The sequence below is a fragment of the Sceloporus undulatus genome, chromosome 7 (genome assembly GCF_019175285.1).
Source record: "Sceloporus undulatus isolate JIND9_A2432 ecotype Alabama chromosome 7, SceUnd_v1.1, whole genome shotgun sequence".
Lineage (NCBI taxonomy): Eukaryota > Metazoa > Chordata > Lepidosauria > Squamata > Phrynosomatidae > Sceloporus > Sceloporus undulatus.
Window position 1 is genome coordinate 19063491 of NC_056528.1, and position 23372 is coordinate 19086862.

Here is a 23372-nt window from a genome sequence, read left to right on the forward strand (position 1 = left end):
AGGAGCCAGAGCAGCGATTAAAATTCTGTGTTTAAAGAGAGTTTTGACAAGCCGGCTTTCTGTATATTTGGGGGATACAGTAATGTTCTCCCAAAGGAAGAGCAGAGGCTGTGTAATATTCCGGACCTGTTCCGACCTTAAATCTCCCTTGATTTCCTTTGTTCGTACCTTGCAGTCCATCACTGGCAAAGCTGACAATTATAACCAAGGAGCCAACTACCATGGGGCGTCTTGAAGCCCCAATGTTGTTTTTTGGTTACTGCATCCTCATTTTAGCACCTGACAAGCTTGCTTTAGGACTTGATAACAGTATTGATTGAGACTCAGCAGTTAAACCTTTGCCAACGAGAAGAAATATGAGCGTCATTCCCGAGTTCTCCCTGAAAAGATGGGTATGAAATAGGCTGGGTGAAATAATTTGTTCCCGGCGCTAGTACGTTCCCAGTGTTTATATCAATAGAGCTGACATTTTCAGCCACTGACTGAACAGAAAGAAAATACCGTCAATATTTTTTATTTGGAGAGGGGAGCAGTAGGATAGCGTTAACAAAATGGCCTCCACCAAAATGGTTCTGATGCACGTTAATGTCATGGCGAAACGTTTCCTCTTTGCTCTTAGGGAACAAACCCTTGGTTGGTAGAGTAGTTTGTTTCTGGGGGTGTCCTCCCATTGCACAACTAAAGCCATTTGACACCACTTTAACTGCCATGGCTCTATCCTACAGCATCCTGGGATTTGTAGTTCGGCAAGCCACCAGAGCTCTCTGACAGACCAGAGCTCTCTGCACAATTCAGACTGAATGCTTTGCCAAACTACAAATCCCAGGATCGCACAGGTTGGAGCTGTGAGAATTAAAGGAGGTGACATGCATTTCTAGAAGGGAACAGCAAGTGTGTTAGGTAAAAGGCTTGAGGTAGAGGTTGAAGTCTGCTTGGCACATCCGGGAGCCTTCTAAAGCTTTAAAAGAATCCTTCTGCCTGAAGCCCATTGCCTAATGCATTTACTATACCCTTCCCAGAAATGTGTGCTGTCAAGTCAGTGTACCATTTTTGCCAAGTCCAGCTCAAGTCATAGAAGTGACTTAAGTCCAAGTCAATTGACTCCACTCTGCATCACCACCATAATCCTCAAGTCTAGTTGGAGAACTGCATGGCCATGCATGAATCCTTGGACAAATCCAAGGACGAATCCTTGAAGAAAGAATGCTGGTGATGCTGGATTGCATTTTTATCCTCTACACTCCCTGTCCCTCTCCCCCACATGTTGTTGTATTTTACAATACATCCTAAGTTCTCCTTCTGTTCTTTTCATGCAGGGTGAAGATGGCTTCCCAGGCTTCAAAGGTGACATGGGCATTAAAGGAGACAGGGTGAGTCCTTGGAAACACAATCTTCTCTAGTCTAATTTACACCAGGTGTAGCTATGTGGTGCGTATGTGCTTATAAAAAGCAGGAATTGCCTCCAGTAAGAAGTCTACCACTTTTGTCCCCAGATTTCTTGCATTTCAGATAGCTGTGGTTGCCAATTGCCACCAAGTTGGTTTTGACATGCTACAAACTCAGGGCTCTGTCTTCCTAGATTAAGTCTTTTTGTTGCATGTCTTCAAGTTGCACATTGGTTGTGTCATTTTTGCTGTGCATCTTCAGGTTATTTCTGACTTATGGTGATCCTAAAGTGAACCTATCATCAAAGGGGATTTTCCATTGCCTATCTCACCTTTCTGCCATTACAGGGACTGAAGGAAGCTAATATAAGCTGTATATCTTTTGGATACATTAGTCTGATCATCCAAACCCACTTGTTTTTTGGGGGGGGTTCACACCTCATGGTGAAAATGGAGAACTGTTGTGAGATTTTTTACCATTTGTGTCTTTTTACATTTTTGAAAAATGTCCATAAACCCTTCTAATTATGTCCAGAAGGGGAAATACTTTTCAAAATTGAAGCACTGTATCCATGGGAATGTTCCACAAAATAATGATGATGATGATGATGATGATGATGATGATGATGATGATAATTGGTCTATACCCTACATTCATGTTTTTCTATGTGTTCCGTGAAATTACATGAGGAGGTTGTTGTGGTTGTGTGCCTTCAAGTCATTTCTGACTTATGGAGATCCTATGGCGAACGTACCACAGGGGTTTCTTGGCACATTTCTTCAGAGGGGGTTTGCCATTGCCATCCTCTGAGGTTGAGAGAATGTGACTTGCCCAGGTTTACTCAGTTGGCCAAATCAGGAATCAAGCCCTAGTGTCCAGAGTCATAGTTCGCCACTCAAACCACTACACCATGCTGTCTCTCTATGAGGATCGGCAAGCAAAAAGTGGCACAGGTCTTGTTGGCTTGCTTCGCAATATTTTGATGCTTCATCTAAGCATGGCCTTCTCAATTGACTTTGAAAATTTGCTTTGTCAGGCAAGTAGAGTTGTATTTCTTTATTTATTTTGCTCTCCCATGCAATAATCCAAAATAGCAAGCATTTTTTCCCTACTGGACCAATTAGAAGAGTTTTTTCTTCTGATTTTTGCACATTTAGGGACCTTGGGACCAACATCTCACAAAGGGATATTTGCAGAAACAATAATAACAAACCTTTCTTTCAGGAAGACCCCCCTCCCCAATGTATTGTGCAAGCTAAAATACATTGCCCAGCATCCTGTTAACAACTTTAATGGTTTTGTCTGGTGCGGAAGTCTGGATTCAGGCAATGGTTGCAGAAGCAGATCGGTGCATGCCATGACCTTGCACATGAGGTGCCATTGTGCTTGTCACATCCAGCTGTGCCTTGTGGGTTGCACATGCACATGTGCATCGTGCTTCACAATTGTGAATTCCACAGTTGTTTGCACATTCACTTCTGCAGCACTGTGATTCACTGCTGCCCAGTTGTCATGCAACTCGGTGAGAGGAAAGTCCCATCATTTCTCATGAAATGGGAACAAACACACACATGCACACAGCAGTAGCAGTGAGTGCATCTATACTATCAATAATGTTGTTTGACCCCATTTTAAGTGCTGTAACTCCATCCTATGGAATTCTGGGATTGGTTGTTTTATGAGAGTGTTCTCTAGCAAATAGGGCTAGTGCCTCCAAAAGTACAAATCCCTGGATTCTGTAGAATGGAGCCATGGCAGTTAAAGTGGTGTCAAACTGCATTATTTCTACAGTGTAGCTACACTCTTATTTTTATTTTTTCCAGTGGATTTTCTCATCATCTCAAAACATCCGTTCTCATCAGTATTTTCTTAACATTGAACAGACCACATAAGGCAAGTAAATTCACCTCATTTTCATTCTCACCAGGGTGAAATTGGCCCTCCTGGTCCACGGGGTGAAGATGGCCCAGAAGGTCCAAAAGGTCGCGGTGGTCCCAATGGAGAACCTGGCCCATTAGGTCCTTCTGGAGAAAAGGTAAGGATCCTCAAGCTTGGAATGAGTTGCAAAACAATCCAGGAAACCATGTTACATTTTAGAATCATCTGAAATTAGGATTGATCCCTTAGTATTAATGGTATAGCAAACTCCTGAGTAAAAACTTGATGGTGTACTTGGTGCAGAACCGACCTTATGTCATGAAGACAGTCCACACTCAAATTGGGGATTTGCTCCTTGAGTCATAAATACAACCTGCCATGAAGATGGGGTGAGGCCATTTTATTTGCTCCATGTAGATGAGCCCTTGGACGACTATATCTTTAAATACCAGGTTCCTTTTTCTCGTCCCAAGGCCCTCAACCCTTGTAATTTTTCTTGTACCAATTGAGACGAGCCATAGAGTTACTTTTGGTGCACGACTCAAGAAACAAACCTGATTCTACGCTTCCTCATTTAGATATATATTTATGTATTTTGGTTTGTTTTTATAGGGAAAGCTTGGAGTTCCTGGTTTGCCTGGTTACCCTGGAAGGATAGGTCCAAAGGTAAGTTTTGTTTTAGAGTTGTATATATTAATTTTTGTGAACTGTTCTAAAGAAATGCCCATGAGTTCTTTGCCTAAATCGGAAGAAACTTTCGGGATTTCCGATGGATATATGGAGTGTGTCTGTAGCATTACCAGAAAAGATAATATACACATTTATATTAGCAAGAGCACAAATCAAAGAGAAGACGTATCTGAAGATTTGAAGTTATGTAAACTCTGGATTCAAGCCTTATGTAAACTCTGGATGAAAGCCATTTTGGGAAACGTATATTTTGGAACAATATGAATAATGCATGATCATCAATCAGTACTTTGGAGGCAGACTATATACATGGTGATTGACAGCAATCACGCTATCTATAGATAGGTATATTTACCAATTAGGAAGGCAGGCGGAAACACAGGAGCTGAGTGTCACCTTATGCAATAATTTAATACATTTAATACATGTAAAAGAAAAGGAGAGGCTGAGATCCTACATAGGGTTCACATACCTTAAATTCCTGGATGCAGAATTGTGTATTAAGCATGCTGCACAATCCTTATGTTGAACCAAGATGTTAAATATGCAACCAACTCTACAGCCAAATATAGATGTGCATGCATGTGCAATGCACAGGCACATCCATGTGCAATGCACACACTCATGTACAGTGTGCATCTGTGAATGCAGCGATGCCACCTGTGCACCTCTGCTTCCTCCAACTGAGGGGGAAAATGCCCAACCGGTTGCATAGGAGAATTCACACAAAACACCAATAGGATTGCAATGTGAATTTCCTATAAAGGCATGAATAGGTGAAATTTGACAATCTAGGAAATTGGACGTGTTCTTTTTGCAATCTAGGTCAATTTGATTTCATGCATCTTTGCAAATTTCTAGGAATCTCGGGGTAAGCACGCTCATAATAAGTGGGCCCTTCAAGTCAAGAGCTCCTGGTGTGAAGCTGCCTGCGTGCTCTTAAATTATTAAGCAGAGATGCTTCCTTAGGCACCCATAATATACATGCACAAGAAGCATTGGGTGCCAGGGGACTAAGAAATCAAAGTGTCCCAGGCAATGGTGCTACGGGGGCTTCGGGGGAAGCCTTTGATGATAGCATCAACCGCCTCGCTCTGCATTTCCAAGAGGGACAAGGATGCCAAAATCCAACGCCCCGTATTACTGTCTGTACAAGCTGTTAGATAATTAATTAAGGAGAATGACTAATGAGACAGAGCTACCCCAAAAGATGGCCCACTTTTCGGGATGAAAGGCGCCCACCGGCTCCACCCCCGCTTTCACCAGAGTTGCTGTCAAACGTTTCCCTTTTCAAAAACCAAAAAGAAATAATAATAATCGAGAGAAATTCCCTGCGCATCGACTAGAAAGCTCTTGTCTGAATTTCTCACACCCCGGAGTGCCTGGAAATGCAAGGTTTTGTTAATGATCTCTCCCCCTCCCCATTTTCTTTATCTGTCATTTCTTTCCCCCCAACGTTGCATTTTATTATTCATGTCAATGCTTGGGAAAAAATTGGGTTTGTTTGATTCAGAAAGCATAATTAACCTCCAATGCTTGTTTTTCCACCCGGGGTGTTTGTTTTGTTTCGTCTGCCACCCTGCTAGATTTGCATGCCTTTCTTTGCCCGTCCGTCCTTTCGCTCACCGGTTGCCAGCCTGTGATGCAATGGTTCTTTTGCCAATTCAATTTATTAGTCTGTTTGTTCTGGATCTTGCCGGCCTGTTTCTATCCCTTGGACAGTTGCTCTTCAGTTTCCAATAGCGACTGCTCTCATTTGGTGGCACACACCTGAGCAACACCTGTGTCGAGTTGCTTGCTCACAAAAGCAGTCCCTCCTAAATATGAAATGCACAAAAGAAGGCAAAAGAAGACATCGTATTTAAAATAAAATGTTAAAATTGCTAAGCGTTTTGCAGCGATGCATTCAAGTCTTTTCCAAGTCTCAAATCTCTGGCTTCAAGTACATTCAAGTCAAGTCTCGGAGCCTTGCAAGAAACTTTCAAGGCAGGTCTCAAGTTAAATCCCAACTCTGGGAGCCAACTTTAACAGAAAAAGAAAGGTAGTGGTGATGTGGGGAGTTTCAATAACTAGAAAATCAAAAGGAGTAGCACAAAGATAGGTTTAAAAAAAGGTTATCACAGGCAATTTAAGACTGCATTTTAGAAAAATGAGATTTACCCAGGAACCTGTCCCCAATGAACAATGGAGAGCCTTCTAAAGCTTTTCCTAGGAGGAGCAGCAAACAAAACAGAATAGCCCTAACTGCAGGGTGCATTTCTCAAAGGGAACAGCAAATGCATTAGGCAACAGGCTTGAGATGAAAGTATCCTTCTACGGCTTTTGAAAAGGTTTAATCAATAGAAACCGAGCCATTGTAAGCAATGAGTTTCAGGCCAGTATCTCATTTTACAATCATAGAAATATAGAGTTGGAAAAAGTCCAAAGGACCATCTAGTCCAATCCCATTCTGCCATTCAGGCAGACACAACCAAAGCAGTCTTGACAAAGGGCCATTCAGCCTCTGCTTAAAAGCCTCCAAAGAAGGAGACTCAACCATCCTCCGAAGGAGCGTGTTCCACTGTCAAACAGCATTCAACATCGGGACGTTATTCCTAATGTTTAGGTGGAATTTTCCTGTAGTCTAGGAAGGCTGCAGCCAGAATCCTCTTGGTGCATGATACCAGCCTTTTCACTTTTTCCAAAGGTCACATAGCAAGGTCAACAGAAGACAGCCAAGATCTGATGGCACTAAGCAGCCTTTTTCTCCACTGCTTCCCTTTCCTTTATGGTCACTGCACTGATGGCCTTTTCCTCTAACCTATCACTGCCTACACTGGCATAGTTACACCATGTAGACCACCAAGAGGACTCTTGATCTGCGTGTCCCTGCCTCATTTGCTGTCCAGATGCCAGTAATGGATGATGGGCAGCTTCAAGGTTCTTCTTATTACCCCTTGGAGCCTGATTCCTACCCCTGACCTGGAGGGAATCACAGGCACTTTATAAGGTGGAAGTTAGCTTAGTAAATATGTAAACTCTCAGAAGGTCTCTGCAAATTGCAACAACAAATGAATGAAGCCTTGCAAATGGTAGCAAGCTGTTTTGCTACGTCAGCTGTAGACTTGCACACAGCTCTTTCCTCTGGAGATAAGCCCAATAAAAGTGGCAAATTTGCACCCTTGTCCCCCACCTGGAGATGAAAACTGGATACTCCGTACAAGCCTTGAGATCTGGCAATCCTCATCACACTAGTAAATTTGGGTTCCATAGCTGTGACATTCCTTGTGATGCAATGTTTGCAGTGTGGCTAACTCTGTTCTTTTTTTCTTCCTTTTCAAATCTAGGGATCCACTGGATTTCCAGGGTTTCCAGGAGCCAATGGAGAGAAAGGCACAAGGGTAAGAAAGAATGCAGTTTGTGAAGATGGTATCAGCATATTCTTTTCCATTTGTGTTTCCTCTCGATTTTTGACCAATGTTGTTATTTTACCAATGTGCATTTTTCAATTGGTTGCTGTTTGTCTGCATGCAGCAATCTTGCACAGATAGGGAGAAAAAAATCTAGGCACATGTCCAGTCCATAATAATGTATCTTGTTAACCACAACTCCTCAGATACTGTGGGCCTTTCACATTCAATGGGGTAAGGGCTCAGGACCCCCATGAAAGTAGGAAAATGCAAATAAATACACTCTTTTTATTACCAGAAAGAACACATCTCTAGGAATCTCTATATCTTCCAATGCAGCTCTATGGTCAACAGTTTGGTAGAGCTGTTGCAAATTGCTTGGATAAAACTGCATCCCACTCACCCCTTAAAAACCAGTAAACATTAGGAACGTGTTGAAAGTTATGACAGCAACGTTTCTCACACTGTGAAAAGGCTGACTTAAGGTGCGATTGTCATCTCATCATTCCCATTCCTGAACAAGGAATGGGGCTTCCAAAGGTTATCTACATTGCCACCACCCACTGGTTCCAATCCTCCTTCCCCTAACAATTCAGTGAGAAACTACTTTGCGGATCCATTTGGACTTTCCACCTCTGTGGAAAGGCAACACACGGACTGAGCATGGCATGTAAAAAGAATGCAAAAGACAGGGATCTTTAAAGGAAAGGCTTTACATTATCAAAAGGTATCTCTCTTCATGAAAGGCACCTTCCCTTCAGACATTACAAATTGCAGATTACTTTAAGGTTGTCTTCACATGTCAAAAGGCCCGTGTTCCCCTTACGTTGTCCAGTTCAGACAACACACAATTTTTGCCATCATGAGCAAACTCTGCCATGGCCACGTTTTTTCCACCTGTGGAATGGTTCAGGAAATGCATGTTTAGTGTGGCTATATTTCTTTTTCCACCAATACTCAAAATCCCCCTTTCTGTAAGTATGGGCACTTTGTCTTCCATTAAGTTCACAGGTTCACTGAGCTTCTAGTTTATAGCAGTCCAAGAAGATAATAAATCTGTGAATCTTAAAGATGCCACACCACTCTTTGCTATTTTGCCCCCAATAGATGGATAACCCACCCCCCTTGAAGACTGAAGAATGGATAACTTCTGCCCAAATAATAACACCCTGGCAATCTTGTGAGATTGATTCCTGGATTGATTCTTTCTTCTCCTCCTGCAACATCTATTACATAACCGCCATTGTCTTGCAAGCTTGCACAGAGCCAGTTATTCCTTGCAATTAGAGAATACCGAGGGCTCAGCTAAAAAGGTGGTGAGGTTGATCAGCTGCAAAGTAAACATACAGGCTGCGTGATTCTGAAAGCAAATATCAAAAAGCACTGCAGCCAAACACACACACCTTTTTTTCTCTACCAACAGCAACCTTGTTACAACGAATGAGCCGGAATAGTGTTTAAAAAAATTTAAACTCTCATTTCAATACAAATTACTTCTAACAGGCATGCTTGATCGGATGTGCAGGCGATATAAATTGCTTTTCAACATGTTAATATGGTGCCATCTAAATTTAGTTTACATAACAGGGATGGGAGGAGAAGGGAGACAGATGATATTCTTTCTCCCTGTCCACCATCTTGTCGTTTCTGTGCTGCACAGTTTTCATTTCTTGAGTGTCAGCCACAAAGTGTTACTCCCATCTGCTCTAGGGGAAGGTTTGGGGGTAACTGTACCCCCAACTGTGACCTTGGGTCCTTTTGGTATATGGACAGTTGGATTGGCACCGACTTGCCCTGATCCAGTTGTCCATCCCATCCATCCCACAGGGAAGGGGGATGACATGTTTTCGGATCCTCTGCTACTACTTCTCTGTAGGGAAGAGCTCAATGGAAAGCCTGGCTAGCATGCTGCCACTTAATGCTGAGGACAGAAATGGACATGTTGATTACATCTCTGAGCACCCACTTCTGTTCACAGTGGAAGCAATGGTACATTGGGCAAGCTTTACATGGAACTCCTCCTTATTAGGAAGAGGTGGCATTTCCAAAAAGTGGACAGGCCAGCAGGGCCAATGTGGCATCAGCCCTGGTGGCCCTTGAGCACAATCACACAGCATTGCACCAGATTTGGCCCAGTGCATACGGTCACCATTGTAGTTGGTCTGGGGCCAGTTCAGGGCATTATGCATAAATTAAGCAGCCAATGTAGATACACCCACAGACATCAATGGATCTTCTGAAGAAAGGATCTGGAATATGGGTGGGCAAAGTGGGCCCCTGATTTTATCTGTGAAATGTTGCAAGGTATGTAGTGGTGCATATGGAAAACACCACTCCAAAAGACCTTAAACATCCGTAGGTGTCTGTAAGGAGAGGTGCTCCTGCATATATCTCAGTCCCAAGTCATTGAGTGACCGAAAACACCATCAAAGAAACAGCAATGAAAAATAACAGATACCCCTATTTCACTCTTTTCTTTTCTTCTTGATTCAAGGGCACCCCCGGTAAACCTGGACCACGAGGGCAACGAGGCCCGACGGTATGAAACTTTACGCTTCTCTTCTTTTGTAGTCCAGGATTCAGCCTTGAATTGTTGTTTTATATCCGTAATGGCATATTTTCTTTCCCTCCCATGTGTCTTCTCCAGGGTCCCCGAGGAGAACGAGGGCAGCGAGGGATCACTGGGAAACCTGGACCAAAGGTATTTTGAAGAGGGGTACTCTGAGGCAGGATCTTCTATTCTTACTTTCAGGAGATTCCTCCAAATTTTTAGATGGAATCTCTTTTCCTGTAGTTTGAATTCATTGTTTGGGGTCCTATTCTCTAGAGCAGCAGAGAACAAGCTTGCTCCATGCTCTATATGACATCACTACATATATTTAAACAGGGCTATCATATCATGTCTTAATCATCTCTTCTCCAGGCTAAACATACCCAGCTCCCTAAGTCTCTCCTTATTCAGCAAGAACTGTAAAAGAGAGGCCAGGCTTTGAGATCATGAAAGCCTAGCTATATAATACAATCTTTGGGCACCTCCACATTGCCACTTTCACCCCCTCCCACACCTTCTTTTATTTTTAAATCCTCCACTTTCCATTGCTATGACTTTCTGATAATTACGGTGGCTTGGCAACAACATTAATCTCTCAGGAGGAGTCATTATCTGCTCACAATATTTATCCTCCCTTGTAAAACAGCGACACCCCCCTATACTGTCTCTTCTCCGTTCCTGTTTACAAGTGATGGGGAGGGGGAGCAAAAGAAGATTCCTCTTTATTTACCACCTACCATTCTTCCCGATGAAGGATCCACGCCTTTGGCAGTGGAAAAGGGGAGAATGTTGAATGTAGAATGAAAGCGAAAATACATTGTGCACTTCTTGCATTAAAGGTGGGGATCATGTAGCCCTCCAGATGTCATTGGAGTGTGAGTCCTACCAGCCCTAACTAAGACACCCAATAGTTAAATCTGCTGGGAGTTTATTTTCATTACTTATGAGTATATTGATATCATAGATCAGAATGGGGACTGCAGCCAAGAAATCAGAAGACTAAGAATGGGAAGGGCAGCTAGGAAAGGACTAGGAAAGGTCCTAAAGATATGCAACTAAGCACAAAAGTTAGAATTGTACAAGCAATTATATTCCCCCTTAGCATGTATGGATCCAAGAGCTGGGGAATTAAGAAAGCTGATAAAAGGAAAATAAACTCATTTGTGATGTGGTGGAGAAGAGTTTTGAGGATACCGTGGGCAGCCAAAAAGCAAACATATAAATGGGTCCTAGGACAAATCAGGCCTGAGACATCCCTGGAAGCCAAGATGATTAGACTGAGGCTGTCATACTTTGGCCATATCATGAGAAGACAGGACTCATTAGAGAAGACAATAATGCTAGAGAAAGTGGAAGGAAGGAGAAAAAGAAGAAGACCACACGCTAGATGGATGGACTGTATTAAGGAGATCATGGATATGAATCTGCAAGAACTAAGAAAAGTAGTGGAAATTAGGGAGTCTTGGACATGTCTCATCCACAAGGTCGCCAAAAGTCAAGATTGACTCCAGGTTAGTTAACAACAACAAATATTTATATCATGCCCTATATCAGTGGTTCCCAACCATTGGTCCTCCAGATGTATTGGACTTCAGCTCCCGGAATTCCTGACTGTTGACCAATCTGGCTGGGACTTCTGGGAGTTCAGGTCCAAAACAGCTGGAGAATGAAAGCTTGGGAATCGTTGCCCTATATCATGGAGTCTTATGAGCATTACGAAACCAGTTTTGCAGTTGATAAATTGGGGACATGGAATAGGAAGCAAAAAAGGAAAATAACAATAAAAATTTTTTTGCCCAAATGTTGAAAGAATTTAGCACTCTTAGGACTATGAGTTGTAGGGGAACTAAGGGTAATATCCTAGAGGTAATAGCAGTTTATTGCTTTAATATTTCTTTTCTTTTCCCTCCTTTTCCTCCATGCCCCCTTCTTTTTTCCTTCTTCTTTTTAGGGTAACTCTGGTGGCGATGGCCCTCCAGGTCCTCCAGGAGAAAGGGTAAGATAAAATTTATGGACAGAACACTGAATGTGGCACATAATGTACTCTTGGCAGGAATAATGGGCAAAGCAGTTCATTGCTGGCAGCCATTGGCATTGTTCAGAGAGAGAGACAACTATGCAATGCTACAACAGTGTAGTTTGGGAACAGCTGATCTGTTTCTGATCTCACACTTCTACATGTGTGCAATGTGAATCAATAGGATTTACCTACCTGTCTGTCCCAGCTGGAGTGGGCCTACGAAATCAATGGTATTTACCTATGTGTCAGTCCCTGCTTGAGCTGAACCACTGAATCAATGAGATTTCCCTATGTGTCAGTCCTTGCTAGAGCTGACCTATTGATTCATTGAGATTTACCTATGTATCAGTCAATTCACTTAAAGGTACAAACCAAATGAAATCATTGTGCATCCCTAGCTGCAAAAACCATCCACTTTTGGTTCTAGTCTGTCCACTATCCGCTACAGTCTTTGGTTAGGTTTTTCCATGGGTCAGTGGCCTTTCCAAGGTAATGTGTCTTTTGCCATACTTGCAATAAAAGGACCAGCCACAAGACCCAGAATGTAGGCTGCTACAAGATGGGTCAATTTGGCATTAACCTCATTGCTTGCTGGTTGTTGGATGGATGCTCAAGACCTGGGGTGGGTTGGGCTGCCGAAGAACACTAGCCAGTTTGTGTTAGGTGTCAGTTTTGGTGTCAATGTCATTGCTTCCTTGTGGTTGGAGATGGATGGTGTCAACGTCATTGCTTGCTGGTTGTTGGGATGGATGCTCAAGACCTGGGGTGGGGTGCCAGAGGACAACTAGCCAATTTGGTGTGGAACATCATTGCTTACGGTTGAGGAGGGATGCAAGACCTGGGGTAGGCAGAAGGTAGATGCCAGAAGATCACTAGCCAGTTTGCTTGAGGTGTCAATTTGGTGTCACATCATGCTTCTGGTTGTTTGGATGGATGGTGTGAACATCATTGCTTGCTGGTTGTTGGATGGATGCTCAAGACCGGGGTGGGGTCCAGAGACAACTAGCCAATTTGGTGTGAACATCATTGCTTACTGGTTGTTGGATGGATGGTGTCAGCATCATTGCTCGCTGGTTCTCAGATTGATGTTCAAGACCTAGGGTGGGCAGAAGGTAGACTGCTACAAGACCACTACCTAATTTGTACATGGTGACTTATAGATGTGAACCTCATTGTTTGCCAGTTGTTGGATGAAGGCATTTTGGTCTCATTCTCCAATGCAGCAGTGTTCTGCAAGAATGAAGACTGTGGATTATCTCACTCTAATTGTTTATACCTTCACAATTCATGGGTCCTCAGCATGTACTCTTGTTTTGTAAATGCAAATTGCATCAGCGGACCAGTTGATTTCTAGTTTCTTTTGAAGACATTGTTCAAAACTGTCTGGAGCCCAAAGTGAAATTAATTGCTCTCTTATCACAAGGTAATAATATGAATCCACCTTTATTGTTCTTTTCTTCCAAGGGTCCTCCAGGACCTCAAGGCCCTACTGGATTTCCAGGACCAAAAGGCCCCCCGGTACGTATTTTATTTCAGTAGTTAATGATTTATTGGCTAATGCATGGTATGGGTTAATTACTTTCCAAAGCGTAATACATAATAGATTTTTAAATATCCATTAAAAACAGATTTAAAACAAAGAAGTTTGAAAGACCAAGGGCATACAACACAACCAGGCTTGGAAAGAACTTGTGAAAATGAATGTGTCCCCCACAAATTCATTTTTAATTGATGGATTGATTAATTAATGAATTTAATGCCCACCTTTCTCGCAGTGCAGGAGGCAGGCAGCCAAGTTAAAAACCAAAATATAGGTCTTTGAAGAAAGAGAACTGAAAGCCTATCATGGATGTGAGTTCATCATTTTAGGAGCTAATATCAAGAAGGCCTTCTCTTAACCAATGATTTTAACTTTGTTATTGGAATGGTTTGATGTCAACAGCATTCTTTCTGAGCAATGATTAAAGCCTTTCAGCATCACCCATCATTTTAGTAATTTTAATTACTATTTTCTGCTGCAGTTATTTCACAAGCCGAAAATAAAGAATTAAGCAATTATTTTGTTCCATAAATATTGTCTTTTTAACATTTTAATAGCAGCAAATTAAACCACTTCAGCAATGTAACATTAGTCAATCAGCATTAATACGAACGTTTCCACGTTCTGAGCTCAACATACAGGAAGACATCTCTTTTCTTAATATCTCAACATTTCCCCAAGCAAAAACAGCTCTAGCTCCAAACGGCTAGAAAGAATTCTCCTTCCTTGGTTTGACCTCCTTGATGTAATAACATTGAGGTGGGAATGCTGCTAGTTTTGCTGAGCATCTCCTTTCCTTCTCTAGGGTCCACCAGGAAAAGACGGACTGCCAGGTCACCCTGGGCAGAGAGGTGAAACTGTAAGTATCTTGAGATCTTCAGTGCCCAAACGGTACCCTTAACTTTGTTGTTCAGGGTTGCAGTCATCAACCTTGCATGATGGGAGGCCCCCTCATTCTTTGATAGGGAAGTGTGATCATGTCCAAAATAACAACACAGACAACCTGGGTTTTGGTTATTAGATCAGCAGCTAGCCGTCCCAGTCACTATGTCCACCTACTTGGCTAATAGGGTTTTTTTTCCTCCTTCTTCTCTTCCTGTTCATCTTATTCCTTTCATTTCTCCATCTTCATTAAACTTGAGTTGGTGGGAGCTTGTAGCATGAATATTATTCCCTAGCCCCAGAGAACCGACTGGGTCTTCCATACTCCCCTTCACATAATGGTATGAGTCCCACAACCCAAGACAAAGAGTGAGATATCTCAAGTGGGACTAGGAAGGTACATCTCTTGTTTCCATATATATATATATATATCTGAAATGGGTGCATCTACATTGCAGAAATAATGCAGTTTGGCACCACCTTAACCCACAGTACGGCCATGTTTCTTCTCTCATGTTAATGTTATTGCATAGGGCATGATCTGTGAGTTATGGTTGAAATAGCATAAAATGTGGGTTGCAGTAAAAGCATCTTTCAATGCCATTGCAGATAGCAGTTTTTACAATATAAGAGAAGTGGGACATTCTTGGAAGCTATCACCACTGCTGAAATATTTTTCTTCAAACCAACTGAAATATTGGGGACACATACCTTCAGATGGCATCTTTTAAAACTGAGCAATCCATAATTGTCAGCATCACCACACCTCCGCCATTAAAACACCTGTTGGAATTTGGTAGCATTTGACTTGCAGTTTTTGCCTGGTTAAGTCCCCTTCCGCTTCTACTGTTCCATCATCTCTCACTCTTCCACTGACATCAATATGACAGCTGAACTCCTCCAAAGGAGAGGAGACCAAGCTTTATAGTTCTTGTTCTGAACAGAAACAAGAGGAAAGAATTCATCCAACTGTAAGACATGCTGTTTGTCTTATTGATCAGCAAAATTATTGTGCTGCATGGATGTGTCCTGTTCTCTGGGCATATCGATCTCTGCCTACAACTCACGTTCACCAAAACAGCCTTTGGTGAACTTGCAGGTGCTGGACTCTGGTTCTTTTAGTCACCTGGAACTAAAATTATTGAGAGGCCTTTTAGAGGACTAGCTTTGATGCCACACATAATTCCAGCTGGATTTTCTCAGCTGGAAATGGATCTATTGTATTGTCAAAAAAAATAATGCCTATCTTTACTGATACCATCATCCAATATCAAAAAGATATTGGTTGAGCCCTTCACACACACACACACACACTTGCATATAGAACACCTCTCCCTTGTACTGCTTTAGACTGTGGGTGAGAGTAATAGAAACATAGAATACTAGAGTTGGAAGCACCCAATCCAACCATCTGCCATGCAGGAATACATAGTCGAAGCAGTCCCAAAAGATGGCCTTCTAGCCTCTGTTTTCTTGTTCAAATGCTCACTCTACCTCTGTCTTGTTCAATTTATTGGGTGGCATTGGAACTGGACAACCCCTGAAACTTGGTGGAGCCTGTGAACATCCCTGAGCAGTCATTTAGCAGTTGAAGGACATTGGGCAAGAAGAGCCCTGACGGAGATGTTCCCTGGTATAAAATCAAAGAATCTTAGAGCTAGAAATGAACACAAGGATCATTTAGTCCACCCCCCCTGCAATGCACAGCTAAAGCACTCCTGAAAGATGCCCATCCAAACTGCTTAAAGACTTCCAAAGAGTCCACCATGCTCTCAGGCAATCTATCCCACTGACAAACAGTTCTTACAGCAAAGTTATTCCTTATGTTTTGGATGGAATATCTTAGTTTTGTAATTTAATCAGTTGATTCATGTTCTAGTCCTTGGAACAGTAGAAAAAAATGGTTTGCCTGTTGACATGTATTGGAAGACTATCCACAACTATAAAGCTATATTTTAGGAGACTAGATTGCCATTGTTGGTGTTGGTAATGATGGAGGTTGTAGAAAAAGCATGCAAGAGTGAAATATGGGAGATGTATATCCTTAAATCCATGGCATAGGCATTTGTGGTAGGGAAATTCCCTTTTTGGTCACCCTTGGCCATCATATGCTCCATGTGCCTATTTCATCCACTGTCCCATCCACGCAAAGTTTCAGTTCAACAGACCGAAGCTTCAAGCCTTATGTAATCCACGCTTGCTCTCATATTCCAATCACTCACTCTATCCTCGTTCATTGTCCTTCGGGATGTCTCTCATTCTTTCAAAGATGATAAGTCAGCTTATCAGCAGAGAGCTTGTTAAGTCGGCCGGATCGTTCCACGGTATGATGAAGCATTGTGGTTATCGTGCTCTTTAAATGACAACTTCTTGTTTTCTCGCAGGGCTTCCAAGGCAAGACTGGTCCCCCTGGACCTCCAGGAGTTGTGGGTCCTCAGGTGAGCAACCCCCCCCCAAATCTACCCCAAATTATTTATCGACTCTTTTGCTTTCAGCTCTATGGGAGGACTGCCAGTGATCCAATTACCTAGCAATTAGGACGCCCTCGGTTAGATTAATGGCAAAGTGAATTTTGTATCGCAGGGTAAATACATGTTTATGTCTGCTTTCTGAGGTGTAAAAGTCATCTGCCTGGTAATTATGTTGGGAGATACTGGAACATAAAACATAATTAGCGTAATCTTCAGAAACCGGGCCGTTGCCAAGACATCATCCAGCCCTTTAGCAGGGAGCTATTTTCCCTTTGTTAAAATGGAAGTTGCAGGATGAAACCTCTATAGATCCCATCACTGGCCCATGGAGAGCGGACGCATGGGACCCAAGGAGGTTTGATTTAATACAGTATTTCCAATATTTAACAGCTCACACCGCCATCTCTCTGGAGTCCCAAGATAGCTTGCAGATGTGTTTGGAAAGCAATACAAAACAGTAAAACCAACATGGGTAAAAACAAAAAAAAATTACACAATTGGAAAAAAAAAGTTAAAATCTACCAGAAATACACATAGAGGAGATATGAGGGGAGGTAAAATTACAACTCAGATGGGCCTCAAAACAGTTTTTGTGGCCTTTGTAGACTCCCTCAATGTCCTTTATTGATGGCCAAAAATAAATCAATAAAGGTCACTTGTTGGTCCTGGATTTGCCTTTCAAATATATTATAGACCTATTTCACAGGTGTGTGTGTATACACACACACACACACACACACACAGTGCACCCGTGTTTTATGCACTTGCCACGCGGGGAGGAAGAGGCGGCGCATCCCATAGGGATGAATGGGGCCTGCGCGCATGCACTGCCATGCTGCCACATGCTCGAGCATAGGCGTTTGTTGTTTTACACGGAGGAGTCCGGAATGGATACCCTGCGTAAACAAAGGGTGCACTGTATTATACTTTCCTCTTCACTGTTCACTCTCACGATTTTTGTTCTGGCACCATGGTGTCCTCATATGGTTTACTGGGTAGCCCCCTGTTTAAATCCTTGCCAATAAACTTAAGTTAATCTTATGCGCCTTCAAGTCAACTCCAACCTGTGGTAAACTGATCATAGGCTTTTCTTGGCAAGATGTAGTCAGAGGGGGTTTGTCATTGCCTTACTCTTAGGTTACAAGATGGTAACTTCTACAAGGTCATCCATTGGGTTTCCTTACCTGAACAGGGATTCAGCCTCTGCTCTTCTGGAATCCTAGTCAACACTCAAAATACTACACCACAGTGGCTTTTTTAAACATAACATAGCATAAATATTAGCCTGCATAATAACACCAGTTCCAACACTTGCGCAACCAAATACTCAATGAGTGAGACCCTTGAGCTCACCTGAAGAAGTAGACTTTAGTCTACAAAAGCTCATGCTGCCAACTTCTTTCTTTCCATTAGTCTCAAAGGTGCTACAAGATCTCGCTACATACTGTTGATGGTCAGTTAGCTCCTCTCTCCTTGCATCAAGTCAAAAATGAGAAGGCAGTCTCTGTGTATGCTTTCAAAATGATTGGCTTCACTAGGGACTGTGCCAATCCAACGTCTGAACCAGTTCAATTGTTTGAACAGCTATTTTAATGCTAGCATCATATCCTAGGAGTATTCTGTCTTCTGACTGATCTTGGCAATCTCACAGTACAGGTTGAGTACCCCTTATCCAAAACACTTGGTACCCAGTGTGTTCCATGTTTCGGATACGTTTTGGATTTTGAAATACCTGTTTTTGCATATACATAATGCACACAGTAAATGATACACAACACAAGTAGGATAGTATGTACTGTATCTGTGAGTCTGGAAAGGGTCTGTGGATCTGTGAAATGGTGAGAATCTAAGCTCAGTGTGAATCCATGTCTTCTGCCATTTCACAGATGCTCATGTCTCTCTCCAATCTCACATCCCATTCATTCATTGCTTGTGTTATGTATGAGATGCAAGGCTGGAGATATACCAGTGAGAAATCCACACCTTTAGGTCACAGAAATGAGGCGGCTTTGTTGGGAAATGGCTTCACTCTGAATGGACTCCTCACAATCCATCTGCAAGTGGGTTTTCACAGCAGCGGAATAGCTGTTTAGCAGTGTCTTTCTCTTTTGTAACAGCCTGTGCTTCGAGAACACACATTCTAGGATAATGACTCAGTGGCGACATTAGTTCCCGTGTACGGATCAATAATCACCATGTAGTTTGAAAGTTAATCAGATTTTTATGTCCAATAAAGGAACGAGAGAAAGCAATTCCCAGCCAAAACCTGCATAATCATAAAAGCTTGATTTTTATAAGGTGCCTTCTCCTCCTTAAGAATCTCAAGAGCACTCGGCTGGGAAAGCAAAGGAGATGCCAGGCTGAGACAAACACCTCTGGGTTTTTGTGGATGCATGCTCCTAGCCTCAAAAGGGGAGAGATCACCAGCTGCACCACAACACATGAATGGGATCGTTGCATGTTTGTGATAGTTGCAAGCTTGTGTAACATGGGTTCATTTAGATCCATAAAAAAAAAAGTTCTCACTAGGCATTTTCTAGGTCTTTCAGTATGATTGTGTGGTATGCTCCCACTGGACATTGGCCATAGAGTTGTGCTGGAGGACCTACAAATGCCTAAAGAGAACTTCGTCATTCATTTCAGGTAAAAGAAGTAGAGTTCCAGTTTATACATGAAAATTGTATTAAGCAAAGGGTCCAGGAACTGAACCCTAACATAATGTTGGCTAATTAGATAGATAGATAGATAGATAGATAGATAGATAGATAGATAGATAGGATGAGCATCATTCTACCTGGCCATCATTTTACCAAGTAATTGGAATTCCTGGGAGTGTTCTTGATTTTCTGTCCTGTTCTCTTTTACAGGGTCCTACTGGAGAAACTGGGCCAATGGGTGAACGTGGCCACCCTGGTCCTCCTGGGCCTCCAGGTGAACAGGGACTTCCAGGGCTGGCCGGAAAGGAAGGCACAAAGGTATGTCTGGTTTGAATGATGGGGATTCTGGCATCTGTTCTGTGATTCAGAGGGAAGGATCCAAGAAGTGACAATGGAGGATCCTTTGCTTAATAAGGCCTGATCATAGCAAACTCAGCTAGACCTTTTGAGTTGAAGGACAGAGAAATATTAGAGTGTAAATTGAAGAGGCAGTTCCTGTTCTTGGAGAGCAATATGGAAGGAGATAGATTTTGTGGATGCTACTATAATCTGAAGCGAGCTTGGCCTTCTTAATTATATCCCAAGTTGCAGACTTCCTTCTGTTCAGAAATATTGTGTATCCACCTGGTTGGCCCCTTTTTGGCTGCAAAAACATTTTTGAAAACCAAATTGAGAAAGGGACGGGAACCATTGTTGTAAATGTTACCTAGTGGTTGGTTCCAAAATGGTATTTTGCTAATTGCAGTTTGTTAAGATGTGAATTGTTGCCTTGTGTTTGGTGCCGTGACTGGTATTGAGGACTGCTTTTGAAATAAGAGTGAGAGGTACTCTTTCTATTGTGAGCCATATCTTTTTTTTTTCTTTGCAGGGTGATCCAGGACCTGCAGGTCTTCCTGGGAAAGATGGTCCAGCTGGTTTGAGAGGGTTCCCCGGAGACAGAGGCATGCCTGGTCCAATTGTAAGTAAAGCTCTCTTAGATGCCAAAAGCATTGATCTAGGCTAGGGTTGACACCTGTGGAAGGCTTAGGGGGCAATATTCTGTGTTGAATATAAAATAAAACATGGGAAGAGTGGTGGTGGGCTTCAAGGGCCATAAAAGGGGTCCCATGGATACATGTAAGTGGCACTTTGTCCACCTCTGAGCTAGGCCAAGGGTAGTGAACCTCTTTCAGCCTAAATATTGATTTCAATTCCATACACATTTATGTAGGCCACCTTCCAGGGATGAGTGGAGATTTGGCCCCAAAACACTAGCATTTTTTCGGCTTAAAGTTCTTACTGCCCAGAACTAAATATTAGTAGGGGAAACATCTCAGCCTTTCATAATGGAGTAGAGGAGGAGACTGTACAACGATTGGAGAAGCCATGGAGAACAGGAACACGCCAGATTCGTTCCTAGTACCCGAGACTCTCCACTTCTACTCTATTGCTCATTTACTGCCTATGGGTCACCTATTTTGTTCTTTCTCTCTTGTTGTCTGCAGGGACCTGTGGGACTGAAGGGCAACGAAGGGCCACCAGGTCCCCCTGGGCCAGCGGTAAGTATAAGTCCTTGTTGTCTAGATTCCTAGGAATCACCAGTGGCAAATAGTGTGGGAGGGTTTGTTGGTTGCTTTTCGGTTCAAAGCAAATGGTTTCATTCAAGTCGAGGAGGCATTCAGTCTTGTTTCCAAAGCTCCTCATTTCAGGAGGACAGAGCTCCTCATTTTTCTGTATATCAATGCAAAAAAAGGACACAGGTAGGCAAAAACAGATCACAGCAGGTGACATTCTAGTCTGTTTTGAGAATATTCACAGTGTGGAGTAGGAACAGTTTCTTATGTCTACACTCACTTTGTTATTAAGTTTTAAAAAATGTAGATATTTGTGTGTGTGAATGCCTGTGGACATTGGGCAATTCCATGAATTTCATTGCATTTTTTTCGACAAGGAATCCTTAGACAAGGACTTTAGTATCCACATGGGTTCCTGGAATCAAACCCCAGCAGAAACCAAGGGACCAATCTTTTTTTAACCAAACCAGAGATGCACATTCTATCTGTAGAACAAAACGGCTACCAGTCCAAAACCAACTACTAGAGTATTGCTTGATGTTGATATTAGGTAGCAAATGATGTTCACACTTGGAATTGTCACCATTTTCCTTCTTTCTTAGAAGTTTTAGGTCTTGGTGGTGAGCATTCTTCAGCTCTTCTTCCATTCTTTCCATTCAGGGTTCTCCTGGTGAAAGAGGTCCCGCTGGATCAGCTGGTCCAATTGGTCTACCTGGGAGACCTGGACCCCAAGGACCACCAGGCCCTGCTGGTGAAAAAGGAGCCCCGGTAAGTCTTGGGTTCAAAAGACAAAAGAGTGACCGCCTCTTGGAAAGATACCCATTGCCTTTTCAAGATGGCAGCCACACTAGAGTAAAGAGATGAACATTTGCAAATAACAGACCCTTCAGTTTCTCTCTCTGGTGCAAGAGGGCCCAAAAAGTGCATATCACCTACCGATCACAAATGGTTATGTTGTGCCTTACTATTTTCAGATATAGAGCGTAGCACACTAAAGTAACATAGTTACCTGCAATGAATTATTCTTTTTGAAAAGAAAAGTCACAAGAACATAATGGTGTTAAATTTCAAGGTGAGATGGCACCTTGGGAATACATAATATGTCACATATGGAGTTACATAACAGTCATTCTGTACAATTGCAACCCTTGCATTGAAAGACAGCATTGAATGACATTGCAACCCTTGTGCTGAATGACAGCTCAACTACTGGAACCTTGACATTCCACACCAGACACATTTTTCCAGCTTCCTCCTTAGGGGAACATGCACATGTGTAAGACACCAACCAGACTATGAGTGGTAATGGTGTTAGCTTTTTCAGTGTAAAATAAGTTTATTTTCAATAAGATTAATAATGTCTGGCCCAAGCCATAGAATCACACTGGAGGACCTAGAAATGCTTAGAGAGTACACATCTCTAGGCATTTCTAAGTTCTCCAGCCCAATTCTATGGTATGCTTGGGCCAGACGTTGACCTTAGAATCCCACTGGAGGACTTGGAAATGCCTAGAGAGAACAATTTTTTTTCAGACACAGATAAGTCAAACTGCAGATACCAAATCTGTGGATATGGATGTTGTACTATATCTGAATTTAGCAGTGGAGGAGGAGAACTCTCTACTTTCCCCAGCCAGCTCCATCTTTTGAGCAGGATACAAGATTCTGTAGGATTCCTCAGAGCTGTTCCATTGCCATAGTGCCCCCATCAGGTGCATGCTATTGATAGCAGAATACTGGACTTGATGGATTTACTCTGATCTTGAAATACAGTTCATAAGTAATGATCCTCTATCCAGAAGAAAAATAAAACATACTTTTTCTCTTCTGGCCAAACTGCTTTCTTGTTTGCCATCACAGAGAGTACATATTTCTTGGCCACATAAGAGCAGAAGAGGTCAATGGTTTTGCATTAAGCGAAAATGTCTCTGCTGATATGGCTCTCTGTTGTTTGAGACACTTGCTGTGTCCCTCTCCTTCCCTCCCTCCTGCTGCATCCTCTAGATTGTGGGTTGGCAGAATTTTTGAAAGATGGAAGCTGAGCCTGAAGCCCTGATCTCCTTTCCATTATCAACTCCCACACTGGAGTATTTATATATGAAATGTTTTGGGGAAACTGAAATGGGTAGTTTATCTGACATCTCATTGGTTACGGCTGCAGACATGTTGCCTTAGATGCAGGCAGAGATTGAAATGGTACTCTTGGGAAGAGGCAAGCATTATATCTTCAGCCCATACTATCAGAAGGCAAAGAAAAAGGAGGAGGAGGAGAAAGGGAAAGAAAAGTGTAGACTCTCTCCTTCCCAAATCCTAATCTTCAAGCTTGGAAATATTGAAATAGTTGCCCATTGGAAG

The 23372-nt window shown here is 42.5% G+C and overlaps 1 protein-coding gene across 1 annotated transcript in view; it reads left to right on the top strand.

Moving 5' to 3' along the window:
* The window catches only part of COL5A1 (collagen type V alpha 1 chain), a 91308-nt gene that overhangs the window by 36197 nt on the left and 31739 nt on the right, over positions 1–23372 (top strand). The window contains exons 18-31 of the mRNA XM_042479321.1: positions 1317–1370; positions 3314–3421; positions 3877–3930; positions 7281–7334; positions 9838–9882; positions 9991–10044; positions 11846–11890; positions 13379–13432; positions 14260–14313; positions 16721–16774; positions 19675–19782; positions 20333–20422; positions 20949–21002; positions 21678–21785. Coding sequence (XP_042335255.1) covers positions 1317–1370; positions 3314–3421; positions 3877–3930; positions 7281–7334; positions 9838–9882; positions 9991–10044; positions 11846–11890; positions 13379–13432; positions 14260–14313; positions 16721–16774; positions 19675–19782; positions 20333–20422; positions 20949–21002; positions 21678–21785 — 936 coding nt within the window. The remainder of the gene's footprint in view (positions 1–1316; positions 1371–3313; positions 3422–3876; positions 3931–7280; positions 7335–9837; positions 9883–9990; positions 10045–11845; positions 11891–13378; positions 13433–14259; positions 14314–16720; positions 16775–19674; positions 19783–20332; positions 20423–20948; positions 21003–21677; positions 21786–23372) is intronic.